The 14,702-nt window shown below is 38.0% G+C and overlaps 1 protein-coding gene across 1 annotated transcript; it reads left to right on the top strand.

The window, feature by feature from the left end:
• The first annotated feature begins 3,841 nt into the window (after positions 1–3,841).
• LOC307023370 (uncharacterized protein) lies at positions 3,842–13,932 on the top strand. Its single transcript, XM_079656600.1, has 3 exons — positions 3,842–4,050; positions 12,823–12,933; positions 13,532–13,932. Exons 1-3 carry the CDS (start codon positions 3,999–4,001, stop codon positions 13,747–13,749), a joined length of 381 nt encoding a protein of 126 aa, XP_079512726.1. The 5' UTR covers positions 3,842–3,998; the 3' UTR covers positions 13,750–13,932.
• The last annotated feature ends 770 nt before the right edge of the window (positions 13,933–14,702 follow it).

The following is a 14,702-nucleotide window of genomic DNA, read 5'->3' on the forward strand; positions in this document are numbered from 1 at the left end:
TGTCTCATTAATCAAAAAACTATCTGTGACAATGTTCGTACATCCTGAACGAGCAAACATATAGTCCAAATCCGCTTACAGCGAATTTATGACAATAAACTCTCATCTCATGCTGCAAAAGATATTTAACACAGTGGACACTTTGTTATTCTGACATGGAAGTACATTTGAATTCCATAAACTGTATCAAGCTGGAGAAAATGTGACTGCTGCTCATATCTTTACAAAACCTAGTGTTTAGGTCAAGGAGCTTGAATCTGGTTCATTGGATGGATAATGCAGTTAAACGGCATCTTTTGTAATAGAAAAATGATATGAAATCACACAGTTTAGCAAACGCAATAATCAGCAATTTCACAAAAAGTCAAAAATGGCTATTACCTTGTATTGTGATTAAATATCAGGATAATATGTTGTTGTGGGGTCTCTGCTGAACTCGGCTGTATACTTCCTATCATCAATCAATCAAGGATTACAAACAAAAGTACCTGTGACTCTCACAGAATGAAAAAGAGCCACTTAAACAAAGATGAAGACATTTACTAAATTACTGAAAGTTTATTTTATTTGTATTACTTAGCATTTAGTGATATATTGAGTTGATGAGAAGATGATCTCTACACTGTGTTTAGTATAGTGGGGGTTTGTGTAAGGGTTTTTTAATGAGAGCTAGGTGTACTTATTCTATACTTAATAACAATAATAACACTCCCTTCTCTATCACTGTCTCTCTTTCTCCGTGGCTCCCAGGTGAGTCTCTGATCTGTCACACCTGCTGTAAGGGAAACTTCTGCAGCAATGGAGAGTCAGGACTCAGAGAGACACGAGCAGAGTTGGAGCTTTGATGTCAAACACTGATATTTATTACAAGTATACGGCCGGAGAAATTCACATCACAAGTCACAGAGCAGCCAGAGGTTCTGACTGCCCGGGTGGGTTGCCACATCAATTCTGCCCAGCCCCTCTCTCGATAGACTTTTTAACTAGTTTACAGAGAGTTAATCCACATATTGGGGGATGGGCCGTAAACACCTGGGAACACTGGCGATATCTCCATTATTCTAGAGATACTCTTGGGCTGACCGAGCGTTGACCGGTCATAAAACTGAGACTAAGTGCAACAGGACATTCCTTAAAGGAGATAACAAATCAGGTTTGGTCGTAAAACGTCCCCACACAGAAAAGGTTAAATATCTAGAAGTAAAGACAGAAATATTCTTTGACACCTGCAGAATGGGCTTCAAAGGGAGATGTCTGTATAGCTCCACGGAGAACTGCACCAAAACTCAGCCCAACTGCTTCTCAGCAGATATTGGTGAGCAACAACTCAGGGATCATGTGATGGGAGTATCCCGCCTCAGTAAACACTATTCGCACACTGTGAGACACTGAAGAAGATGAAAAACTTGTTCTGGCTGTACAGATTGAGGTGTGACCGGACATCCCACACGTGTAAAGGTTTCAACTTTAACAATCAACAATGACTTTCTGCTCCATCTTGAGGCATGACTTGGTTTTGCATGATTGAGACGATTGACATTTATACATTTACTGCAGCCCTTCCTCAAAACAATCTATTGGAAACTGATTTATTTACCTTTCTTGGCTGGTGAGTTTATGTGTCAATTAGAAACCAATTTTTTATTTGGATTATGGCGTTTTTTCACATGTATGTATGCATGCTGGAGGATTATCTTTGTAAAAAAAGGAAAAGTTACATGTAGATTTTAAAAGGCTACTTGGAAAAAACAAATAAAGGTTATGATGTAGATCAGGGGTGTCAAACTCAAGGCCCGGGGGCCAAATCCGGCCCGCAACTTCATTTTCTGTGGACCCACAACAGCTTGCTAAGAATATAATATGTTTATTATACGGTTACATGCCACTTTACAGAAGCACGTTGCTCATAAACAACATGTCCCACAACGCATCTCAAATTAGATTTTGTATCTAAATATGCTTTTTTTCTTAAAATTTGCATTTTTCTCAAAAATTACTTTTTCAAAATGTGACTTCTTTTTTTTTGTTTTTCCAGAATGTGACTTTTCTTTTAAAATCATATTGTAACATTCTTACTGAAGAGACTTGCAATTATTTGCCCTAGACTTCTGCTTTCAGACGTAGTTAATTATGAAGTTATAATAATAATCCAATGCAGAGGCAATAATGTAATATACATTATTTTATATATATTCAATATTTATATATGTATTTTTGGACTTAAAGTTACAACCGGCCCTTTGAGTGCAACCATAATACTGATGTGGCCCGTGATGAAATTGAGTTTGACACCCCTGATGTAGATCATCTGAATACAGACTGGTTTACTTTTAATCATGTAAAAGGATAATTCCTTGAAAAATACACCAAACATTTCGTTATATAGTAACTACTTATATATATATAGTTACTGTTTAATGTCACTTCTTCAGAAGAAACGGTTCCCATTTAAAAAATTAATCTGGTTTACAATATTGATAAGAGCAAAACATGGTGATGGAGATCTGTCTAATATTTATCTTACTCTCAGCAATAAAGTGAATGAAGATATTTCACAAAATGTTGGACTAAAAATTTACATCATGCTTTGGAAAATATTATCCCTACATGTCACATGCATTTAATTTGTATTAAAATGGGTTCAATCCTAAGCCCTTTGAGGAAGATAGCAAGATGAACATATAATGTAATCTTACTGCTTTGTCTTGAGGAACATGTTTGAGTGAGTCAGTCTTCTTCTTTGCTCTTAAGCCATTGTTGATGTTTCTATGGCACAACTGAGCACCTGCCATGCCCAAAGCAAACATTATAAACCCTCTAATGCCACCCACAGTATGAAACGTTAATTACACGCTGTCTTGGGTTGGACTAGTACAGATAGATATATACATGACATGGTGGTAGAAAGTAGCTGAGTATATTTTACGGGTACCTAAATAATACTTTAGGATTTCCCTTTTTCTGCCACTTAATTTATAACTTCTTTACTACATGTAGTATGTACTTAGAATTCCAGTCAACTTTTACTTGGCAGCTGCAGTTAGTCAACAGTTCTATACAGGTTATGATTTTGTTTTGGTATAATGCTTGGTTAAAGATAAAGTTATCTAAAATACAAATAAGTCCAAACACTTCAGAGACATGTTTTGTATATATCTGAGACCTATAATATATAGATACTAGGGGACCTTTAAGTAACAGTCTTTGATTTGTTGCTTCTTCACTGAGTTATTAATTTGAACCTCACTCTGATCTACTTTTCCTCCCTCAGCTTTCAACATCAGTCGGTTTATGTCCCTGCACCATCAAGGCTGCATACCCTTATCTCTCTGCAACAAAACTGAATCGGGAACCCTCCTGACGGCAGGATACACCATCACCAGGGCCTGCTGCAGCAAAGACCGCTGTAACGGGGCCACATCCATCCACATTCCTCTCACTGCTGCTTTGGGCACCGCCCTAATGGCCATTTGGAGCACATGGAGCCTTTAAAGGAAACAAAAGAGATCCTATTCATGCCTGCATGTTTTCTCTCTATCCACGCATGAAATAATGTAATTGACCTACTTTGGATACACTCCTTTATTGGTATAAAACCCATTGTTGTAGTCTCTATGGTTTAAAATTGTACTGTAATAAAGTTCTTACTGTCCATGTCCGATTCTCATGAACATCGACAGACTTCGGCCACTGCAAAATCACATTTTATCTGCTTGAAACCTTTTGCTGCATGTTGAAAGTTAATAATAAAGTTGTTCACGCTCAAATGTATTGTTTGTGAGTTTTTCCTCCAAGCTGAGTTTCTGATTAAAACGACTCCCTCTTCACGCAGAAACTCCAAACAAGATGGACCACATTCTTGCTCCTTACCTTTTCTGTCAGTCTTAACAAAGTCTTCTCATTAAGTCTACTAAAACGCACTTGACTAAAACAGGTATTTAGACCATTCAGCACTTTTTTTTAGAGCTAATTGTTGCTTTTTTAAACCTCAAGTTAGTATGAAGAGCGTTTGGACAGCAGGGATTGTGCTGAGTACCATCATCGTCGCAGGTTAGTTGAGAATAACTACAGGTTTTATGACTGCTGCCTTTATTCCTTTATCTAGTTGAAAAATGTATTTTAAACTGAGCGTTAACTGACTGTACCAACTAAGTGTGATTTTCATGTCTATGTTAATCTTACATTGTAATTTAATGATAACTATAGTCTAAATAAATAGCTTTAACTGTTGCTTGTAAGGCCGTTTTATGATTAGGTCTCAGGGGATTTCACTGCACTGCAGCTCAACTATATTCAGTCAGTCGGGTATAAGTGTCTGGTCCAGCACTAATTGCCACAGATCTAGCAGAGTACTCCTGATTATGTTTTATAATAATTAGTATAGAGACAGATCTCTGAATGTATGAGTCCCTATTCAAGATGTTGTGGCAATAAACAAGGATACATAAAGCTTTATTTGTTCCCACTGTTAGAAATTAAAATCAATGTTTTGATGGTATAATGTAGCTTAAACATACCGTCAGTTTAAACGCTCTTTTATAGTGAAAAACCAGAAATTCTTGTGCACAAGCAGTTAAGCTTTTATTCTGAAAATCCTTCATCTACGGTTAGCATGTAGCATGTGGCTAATATACGATTTCCTAAAGAGGTGAATTGAGGAGCGAAATGACTTGGTGTGGTGAAAACCGAAACCTACTGATTTAACACTACAACGATAGATGTCGAGATATTACCATGCTGAATATTAAATGAAGGTACAGTTTATTTGAATACATTATTGTTTACAGACGAGTAGCATGTGACAACATCCGGAATGACCGGCAACCAAACGAGCCGAGAAGTATTGTTTAGAGTATTGATTACAGCGTTTAGAATGTGTTAAATGAAAAGTGATGAAAGAGAATATGAGGAGAAACGGCGTGTTAAGCATATATTGAATGTGAAAAGAACCTATCCTCTGTTTAAATGCAATAACGGACATTGGAGACGAGGTGAGCCGGCTGGCGGGGAGGAGCCAGCAGAGGATATATATAGCAGCGCCGGGGGAGAGATCCGCTGTCTTTCTTGCTCAGGAGAACCGGACCACAGCTGTTTGTCTGACGGAACAATATTCTGTCTGTAACACTACCGCGCCTTTTTTAATTAAAGTATCCCATTTGAATCTTTTCAGAGACTCCATTTAGTCTCATTTTAAAGCTTCTCTCCTGGACGCGAGAATAAAGAACACATTTTAACAATTGGCGAGCTAGCCAGGATCTCGCAAAACCGGGAGAGACTACAGCAGGCTGCTTGCTGGACCCGCTGGCATCCGTTCAGCACACAGAGAGCTCAAATCAACTAGGTATGGAGAAACCTGTTATATCGAATTCTTCAATAGTTAATGTAGGACAATGTTAGTTCTGTGTGTTTGACGGCGGCCAGCGGATCCTGAAAATAGCTGTGCAATTTAAGTTAAAACAAGCCTAAATTGATAAATATTGGTAGCCTACCACGTGGCGTTGCTTTGTTACAGGCAGGGTGAGTTCAATTTCTTTTTTTCTATTTAACCCTGCATGCTATTCGTTTGTCTGTTAGTACATGTCGGCTAGAGGCCAATCACTATATGTGTCTTTTTTGGCGTTTTACGTTTTACGTGAATGGTTTTAGGCCATTAAGCAGTCGGGACTGCTTGAGGGAAAGACACAGCCAAAGTTTGAAGCTAAGGTTATTGGAGTGAGTGTTTTGTGTAACAACAGCGTGAGGCTGTTTTAAAAAAGTCCTATTTCAAGGAAAAGGCCTGAGCAGTTTGAAGCTCTCAGTGGTTACACCATTCTGTTTTTCAAGACATTGCGTTGTGGATTACGGCAGGAAGTGCGACATTCGTGCGTTAGATAGACGATATTCTTCTAATTGTGTTTGCTTAGCGTCCTATTTGTCCCATAAATAGCGTGTTTAAACAGAAGAAATGACCATACTGGCTCTTAAAGTCAAAACATTTACGTACATGGGTAGAGGGCTATGACGTAAGGGTATGAGGCCCATTTATCATTGTAAACTAAATGGAAATGTTATTTTAAACTACAGTGTTGTGTGTTGAATTTACTAGACAAAATATCACCTCACCAATTTCAACTCCAGGTGTTTTCTCAAATCCCTTTGTTCTTCAGGTCAAAGGTTGGAAAACCAGTTGCCATTTTGTCTTGACCTCATGTTCACGGTGAGCCACGGCAGTCACCATTTCATGAAATGCTAATTGAAGTACTCTGTTTGCTTTAACACACTGAGGCTGGGCATTCCATCTTCTAAAGAACATCATACTTCTTGTTAGAGTTAGAACTATTGGAAGTACTTCTGCTGGCAAATGTGTATTGGCGGTTATGTGTTGTGTTGTTTAACCATAGTGTAAATTCCTATTTTAAATATATTTTTGAGGAAACTACCGTTCTCCTTTGTCAAAAACGAGTCAGTTTTGAAACAGCTATTCCCTAGTGGATTAAGCTGGAATTTAAAATAGCGCACTCTGGTGGTAGTACAGAATTATTACCCAAATAGCGGAAACACCATAACATTGTGAATATTCTTCTTTGCAAATGTGTTTTGGCGGTTATGTGTTGTGTTGTTTAACCATAGTGTAAATTCCTATTTTAAAGATATTTTTGAGGAAACTACCGTTCTCCTTTGTCAAAAACGAGTCAGTTTTGAAACAGCTATTCCCTAGTGGATTAAGCTGGAATTTAAAATAGCGCACTCTGGTGGTAGTACAGAATTATTACCCAAATAGCGGAAACACCATAACATTGTGATTTTGAACCAAATTCATATTTCAAAGTCAAAACCATACACGGTACAACTTTATTTTAACATTTCATATTTTAATTTTGCATATTTTTTATATATTAATTAACTTTATTAATATTTTACCTTAAACTTAAAAAAAAAAAAAAAAGACATCTATAAAAATAATAAAACTTTGAGCAAAAAAAAAAAAAAAAAAAATGTAAAGTTCGGACGAACAGCAACGACGGTGCTAGTCAGAAGATTAGTGCTTCATCTTTGATAGGTTAATAAATAATTAGAGAACATGTCACCAAAACAAACTAAGTTGAGACTAGACGCAGGGCCAGGCTCAACTGCAGATATCAAGGAAAGGGTAAAAATCAGATCAGATGCTTTAACAGTTTCAAGAATCAGTCTTTATTTATTTATTCTTGAGTAACTTTACTGATTTATAGTGTTGTGCGTAAGGCAATATCTCATTTGAGTGAGGGGCACCAGCCCTTCATGCAGGTCACTCTCTGAGAGAATAGTTCATATTTTCCCTCCAGTTTGGAGAAATATTATTTTATCATATGTTAGTTCAGCAGTGTCAACCAATCCTCTAATCCTAGAGTTATTGAGACGCATTAGCGACACCAGGGGTATTGTTTTTCGCAGCAACGATGACGCATAATACCATTACAAAAGCCATTATTGAAACAAGTAAACTATTAGAAGTGCTAATTGCTGATTTTTTTTTTATAGTGAATATGCATTTATACCATCAGAAAACCATAAATCATACGATATTTTTGTACCCCTTGTGGGTACACGGAGAAGTTATATTTATTTAATGCAACGTTATGAGTTTTACATGTCCTGTACAGAATAGGGTAATCATTGCAATATTAATTGAGCATTTTATGCTCAAAGGAGGGAGTGTCATGATTATACAGAGATGTTGATTTCAGTGACGTTGTAGTTAATAAATAATAACATGTAGTCAACAAGAGGTATGCCGAAGCTCGGGCCTTCTCCAAGGAGGGAGTGGTCCAGTTTTAGATATTAGACAAATAGAAGTGGATGAATATGTCAGAACTCTGAGTAATATTATGCAAGTTTTGTCTACACAGGCTAGGAAAACTACAGAGATACCAGACGAGACACCAGAAGAGACTCCTGTTCGGCCAGGTGATTGGGTGAGGGTGAAAGTTCACAAAAGACAGTGGGCTGATCCCCGGTGGACGGAAGCGTGAAAGGTTGTAACAAACTTCACACGCGCTCCGGTTTAAAGGTAAAGAAAAAGGAGCAAATTGACACCACCTCACACATTGTCACCCTTCACTGGCAACTTCCAGAACATTATTGGGAGTTAGGACTGATTTGGCAGAGCTGGAACAAAACAATAAATAGAAATAAGATAAAGATAGAAACAGCTCAAAAGACAAATTGTCTATAGATTTTTATAGATTGTACATTAATGTGAATACCTATTTTTTGTTTTACATCTGTAAAAAGAGTCCAATTTGTTATGTTATTTTTGTACTCATTATTTAAATTCTGTAACAGACACAACCAGGTTTAAAATAGAGATGATGAGAACAAAGCCAAACCAATTGTGGGGTCCCCTAGGGATAAGAGTCGGAATAGCATTGTTGATTGTGCTCATTACACTTGGCACCTTTCTGGTTGGAAGGGGAGTACAATATTATGTAAGACATGGATCCATTAGTTCACTCATAGAATGCCCACATCACTAACAAGACTCCAGCTGTGTTTCAGAGACTTTCACTTATCCCCAGAGCCAAAAGATCAGCTGAGCAACAAGAGGAGGAGTTAGAAATACTCGGTCCCAAACAAGAGGCGGTTATAATCAAGATGATTCACCCCCTTATATGCAGTTCTTGTATCAAATGATGAGATGGGTTTAAGTGATTGGGATATGTAAGTGATGGGGATTTACAGATTAGGGGAATCTCTAAATACACTGGATCCATGTTTTAGTCTGTACCAGAAACACCCCCTGTTAAGCTATGAACAACCGATCGGTGACCTGAGCACAATTATTGAAAATGATTACAGTTGTCACATGCTACTCACCCACAAGTACAGCTTTGTACGTACAAACTCTATGAACAAGATTCCCCAGCAGATAGTGGCGACATTGCAGATATGTCCAGTCACCAAAGTTACTACGGTTCTAAATAACAGTGAGATTTAAAGTGATGGAGAAAATATGGAGACGTTCTTTTATAGTGTGTGAAATATGTGGTGCTTGAAACATGTAGGTATTTAAATTTATAGAAGAAAATGGTTTCCTGAAAGAGTTAATTGGAATAAACATGTTACAGTGGGTGAAGGCAATGTTTAGGGATATGGTAAAATTATTAGTAGACATGAATTGTGTTTAGATGGCATTTAACAACTAAGATGGATAGTAAGATTAGGAAAATAGAGTGGAAAAGGTTGGATTTATTTTACCTCAGTGTGTTAGAATGTAACTATACGTAATGCCTCCCGAGATCTCTCTCTCTCTCTATCTATCCGCCTGTCAGAACGCTACGACCCCATCGTCCAAGCAGACAAAAGACCTCACCACGGAAGACTCCTCCTCCTCCATAGAACAGACAGAGAACCAGAGCTGAACCAACAACTCCAACGCTGCATCCAGAACCATCTCCACCTGAGGCACCAAGAACCAAAACCAGGTGACATAAAAAGGCACACTCTCATCGGTCCCCCACAGGACATGAAGTTCCAAGCTGAGCCACAAGATTTGGGCACAAGAGCAGAGTGTGGGACATGAGAGCGGAATACGCCCTCCATGCAACAAAGTAGAGACTGTAAAGGAGGAGATGAAAAGCAAAGCAGATGGGACACTGAGAAGAGTTACAGCGGAAGGATCCAAGAGCGGATGGACTGAGGAGAAGGTGGACGGAGGAGAGGAAAGAACGGAGGAGTTGGCATGGTCCGGCAGAATGTGAGGGGGTCGTGGCGACAACCAGAGGGGGAGAGAAGGAAAACGGGAGTGAGTGAGTTTACACATAAACACACTTATTCACCAACGAGAAATACGTAAAGAAAAAGATTTATTAGCCATGAATTAATCAATTGGTGAATTTATAAAGAAAAAAGAGGAAACTATTAAATAACCCTAAAAACACACTGAGGGTAGAACAGATTATTCAATCTTTTCATCATATCAACAAATTATTCTTTAAGAGTTTTTTTATTCATGTGTGAATTTGGGGAAGATTTAATTTGTTACAGTATAGACCTACAGTTTAAAGGGATGGTTTTAGTAACCACTCTATAAAAGCAGACACATCTTTATTAGTATGGAAAATGTTAAAGGTAGAGCTAGTACCAAGCCAAAGATGGTGTTCCAATCTAGAGTATTGATTTCTCCATTGTGGCATGGTTATTACCTCAGGAGGGAAGATTAAGGTGGAAATAACATTTGTTTTTCGTCCAAGATGTAGAGTTTTAAAATGACACTGGGCAAAGAGCGAAAGCAAAGTTTAATTAAAAAAAAAAAAAAACTAATGTAGTTGGGAGTAATACATGCGGGGCCTTGGATCACTCATTGTGATGGTACATATTTGTTACAACAAACATCGTTTAGGGAGAAGGGGCCGCTCAACCCACCCTGCAGATGTTTTAAATCTTACTTGCAGCTTCAGAGGGAGCGCACGGCACCAGAGTATGAGTTTTAAAAGACAAGCGCCACCAGCTCCTAAAGGTCATCCATTCACCAGATGACCTGACTTTTAGAGATGTTATTTAAAGGAGAAACATATCTGCCATAGGTGTAAATTCCTGAATTAAACTGCAAACCATTAATGAAATGACTTCTGTTTTTAAAATCCTTGTTAAAGGAGGGAGTAATTATCACATGCTCGGGCACCCAAGGTTCCACACACTGTAAAAGGGGTTAGCATAGGTATTTAAGTAGACCATAATTGAAAATAAATTAGTATAATGAGTTATTGATATTCCACCGGTTTTCACACCATTTCAGGGACTTTATCACTGCATTAGAACAGACCACCCAAAGGTACTGAGTAGGAACTTTTAAGTGATGAAACTCTACAACTGTTGGAACTGACCAAAATCTTCTCCCAGAAATGACTGTCTAGACTGCCGTACCCCAGAGTAGAACGCACAACGGCCCCTTCTAGAGAACATATTACTTTCATACCTTAAATGGTATGAAAGGAGGGAGGGTAAATTTCTCAGGAGGAGACAGTTACAAATGCTAGCAGAACAAGACGACCCACCCCGTATACAGATGTGGATGACAATGATGAGTTAGTTTAAATGATATGGATGTTCGGAGATGAGATTGATCAATGAATGTCCAGCCGATGTGATTCTTTAAATGATGAAATCATGTGAAGAAGTGAGCAAAATTAAAATGGAGTGAATCCATTTCAATTTACTTCATACTATTCCAAGATAGCATATTTTTAATATTTTTATTATTCCAATTAATTTTACACTATTCTAAGATAGTCCATTTTATTTGACTTTATTACTTTATACTATTCTAATATGGTAGATTTCATGTTGTATAAATCATTGCTATTCTAAAATGGTTTGTTTCTTTTCACTTTGTAAAAACAAGTGCCTTAACACTGAGCGTGGTATGAGAACGGTTTCTGTGAAAGGAGGGAGGAAGAAATGTTCTGATACCAAGCCATTGCTGCTATTTTGAAGAATGATATTGAATGTAAACACTAGAAGTTATGCACAAGGGACAACTTTTATGTTTGAACACAGACAAGAATTTATTTTGTATTTTTGTAAAGCCGGCTGTGAAACCATTCCATTTGATTGTATGTTTGTTAATATGAGATATGTAATATGCAAAGTTCAGATGAAGAACTCATTGATTTCAGTATTATACACACCTTTTAGGTGTGTAAGGAGGGACTGTTAGAAATTAAAATCAATGTTTTGATGGTATAATGTAGCTTAAACATACCGTCAGTTTAAACGCTCTTTTATAGTGAAAAACCAGAAATTCTTGTGCACAAGCAGTTAAGCTTTTATTCTGAAAATCCTTCATCTACGGTTAGCATGTAGCATGTGGCTAATATACGATTTCCTAAAGAGGTGAATTGAGGAGCGAAATGACTTGGTGTGGTGAAAACCGAAACCTACTGATTTAACACTACAACGATAGATGTCGAGATATTACCATGCTGAATATTAAATGAAGGTACAGTTTATTTGAATACATTATTGTTTACAGACGAGTAGCATGTGACAACATCCGGAATGACCGGCAACCAAACGAGCCGAGAAGTATTGTTTAGAGTATTGATTACAGCGTTTAGAATGTGTTAAATGAAAAGTGATGAAAGAGAATATGAGGAGAAACGGCGTGTTAAGCATATATTGAATGTGAAAAGAACCTATCCTCTGTTTAAATGCAATAACGGACATTGGAGACGAGGTGAGCCGGCTGGCGGGGAGGAGCCAGCAGAGGATATATATAGCAGCGCCGGGGGAGAGATCCGCTGTCTTTCTTGCTCAGGAGAACCGGACCACAGCTGTTTGTCTGACGGAACAATATTCTGTCTGTAACACTACCGCGCCTTTTTTAATTAAAGTATCCCATTTGAATCTTTTCAGAGACTCCATTTAGTCTCATTTTAAAGCTTCTCTCCTGGACGCGAGAATAAAGAACACATTTTAACACCCCTCAAACACAGCATAGAAATTAAAAGCAGTTTTAAAGCATAATATTACTGACACCAGAATCCTCACACAGTTATTTGTATTTTTAATACCAAAAGGATCAACACATTTCAGGTCTGTTGGTACTTAATCGTATGACCAAAACAGCTAGCATGCACCTTTGAAGACTCCTGCAGTACGGATTGTATTTTTACACTTTTTATTTTATACATATTAAACAAACTAGCTTTGTTCAATGTAGTGCTGGTTGATGAACTATAATCTAGCACATGCACAGTTGACCTCTGTGTAGATAAGAAATGTTGAGGATATGTTGTTGAGCGAGTTACTGTACTGTATGTATCTGATTTCACATGCCGTCTTCTTCTTTTCATTGAACAGCGCAATGCCTGACCTGCCGTCAGTGCCCTGTTGGTGTTTTTGGGACATGTCTATTTGGAAGCGACACTGTATGTAATAATGGGACTGAGGGCTGCTTTCGTGGGGAAGCACGTAAGGAAAACATATACTGTGACAATTAACAAGGGTTGGAATGTAACTATAACATGTAATAATAAAACTAAACATAATAACTTAGCATCAAAATATTGACTGCAGCTGCTACATGACAACATAGTTTAAAAGGCTTTGGATTTCATCACATTTTCTTAATTTTTGGATTTGCCATGGAACTTTAGATGCTTACAACAATAGCTCAAGGACAACAGAAGTAATGTAGAGTTAATGTAAACATTTCCAAAAATGAACAGCATGAACAATATTAAAAGCTATTACCCCTCTGCCAAGAAGTTTTCATCGTGTATCCATGCATTGATTTGTGTCTGCTCCAAGAATGGACTTTTGGATAGAGTGCTTGCTACTTTCAGTCCAAAAGAGCTGGACACAATCACATTTTGTACACCACATAATGCAGTGTAAATTAAGCCCTATTTTTTAGTGAAAGTGAGGCTTGAACGCAAATAGTGACATTATTACAGTGTGCAATCAACCTTTACTTCATAAGAGAGCACAACACGTGTATTTTGCCACTTTAACAAGTAGATTTGATTTTCATTTGCTGTAATCGTCTTCTGGTTTCTATTTCTCCCAGAGTTCAATGCGACAGGAACTTTTACCCTACACATCCGCGGCTGTGTGGACTTGGATCTGTGTGGGAAGACGTTGTCCGGCAGCATCCTGGGAGCAGGATACACCAGCAGCTTCCAGTGTTGCACGACTAACCTGTGTAACGGAGCTGCGTCTGTCCAGCTGTCTGTGACTGCAGCCCTCTGTGCCGCCGTGCTGTCCTCTCTGTGGGGCTTGTGGTAGCCTAGTTGTAGTTTTACATGACCTGTTTCTTATTATTATCTTATTATTAATATGAATGTGTCCACTCCTTGGTACTATATATTCAAAGATAATTTTCAAACCGAGGCTTCATTAAAAAGCATCATCATGCCATTTTCTTTTTACTGGTGTCCTCATAATTAAATAAAGACTTGAAAAGCCCAAGTGGGAAAGAGACTCTTCTATTCGAAAGTTTGAATTCACCTGCCCAAAAGTTTAATTGGTAATTTTAGAGTTTTACTCTTTATAAAAAAATGTTTGGTTTGAGCAGGAAAATTAGGCGGAACATTTCCAAACTACAGGAATTATTTTCGCTCCAGTGAATCAGATTTTAGGGCCTAAAGTTGCTTCATAACATAAAAAAATCTGATTCTGGTGTAAAAATCACAAATATTGGTTCTTCACATGTGCGTGGCAAAATGGCTTAACGCATGAAAACACAAAAAAACTATATTTGAAATAGGATAAGATAAGATAAGATAAGATAAGATGTTACTTTATTGATCCCAATTTGGGAAATTCTTGATATTGTTAAACCAATAGAAAGTCAGCTATTTCATATTTGACATAGTTTTTTCACATTTGAGGTTCAGATGTTATCTGCTCAATTTAAAATTCGGTCAATACTTTTATTACTTTATGAAGTAGTCCCGGCCTGAAGTTTTAGTCAGAGTAATATCCCCCCCTTCTGGCAACAAGATGTTTGTGCAGCAGTCAAAACCTTTTTGAAGGTTAAACCCAGGGCCGTCCCTCCCTACAGGCCGATCACGCAGACTGCGTGGGGCCTCACCTTGCGGAGAGGGCCTCATCTTGCGGAGGGTGCCTCAACTGAGCCGAAAATGCGACCCACCTATTCGCTTATGCGGCGCAATTAGTGTGGAGCGCCACGGTTTCACCGCTGCGAGGCTCCATTAGCAAGTCGACGCTCGCGAAAC

The sequence above is a fragment of the Notothenia rossii genome (assembly GCF_949606895.1).
Source record: "Notothenia rossii genome assembly, chromosome: 10".
Classification (NCBI taxonomy): Eukaryota; Metazoa; Chordata; class Actinopteri; order Perciformes; family Nototheniidae; genus Notothenia; species Notothenia rossii.

Coding starts and splice junctions, on each gene's coding strand:
- LOC307023370 (XM_079656600.1), top strand. CDS start 3,999: ATGAAGAGCGTTTGGACAGCAGGGATTGTGCTGAGTACCATCATCGTC. Junction 4,051..12,822: donor GAGTACCATCATCGTCGCAG/GTTAGTTGAGAA, acceptor TTCATTGAACAG/CGCAATGCCTGACCTGCCGT. Junction 12,934..13,531: donor CTGCTTTCGTGGGGAAGCAC/GTAAGGAAAACA, acceptor TATTTCTCCCAG/AGTTCAATGCGACAGGAACT.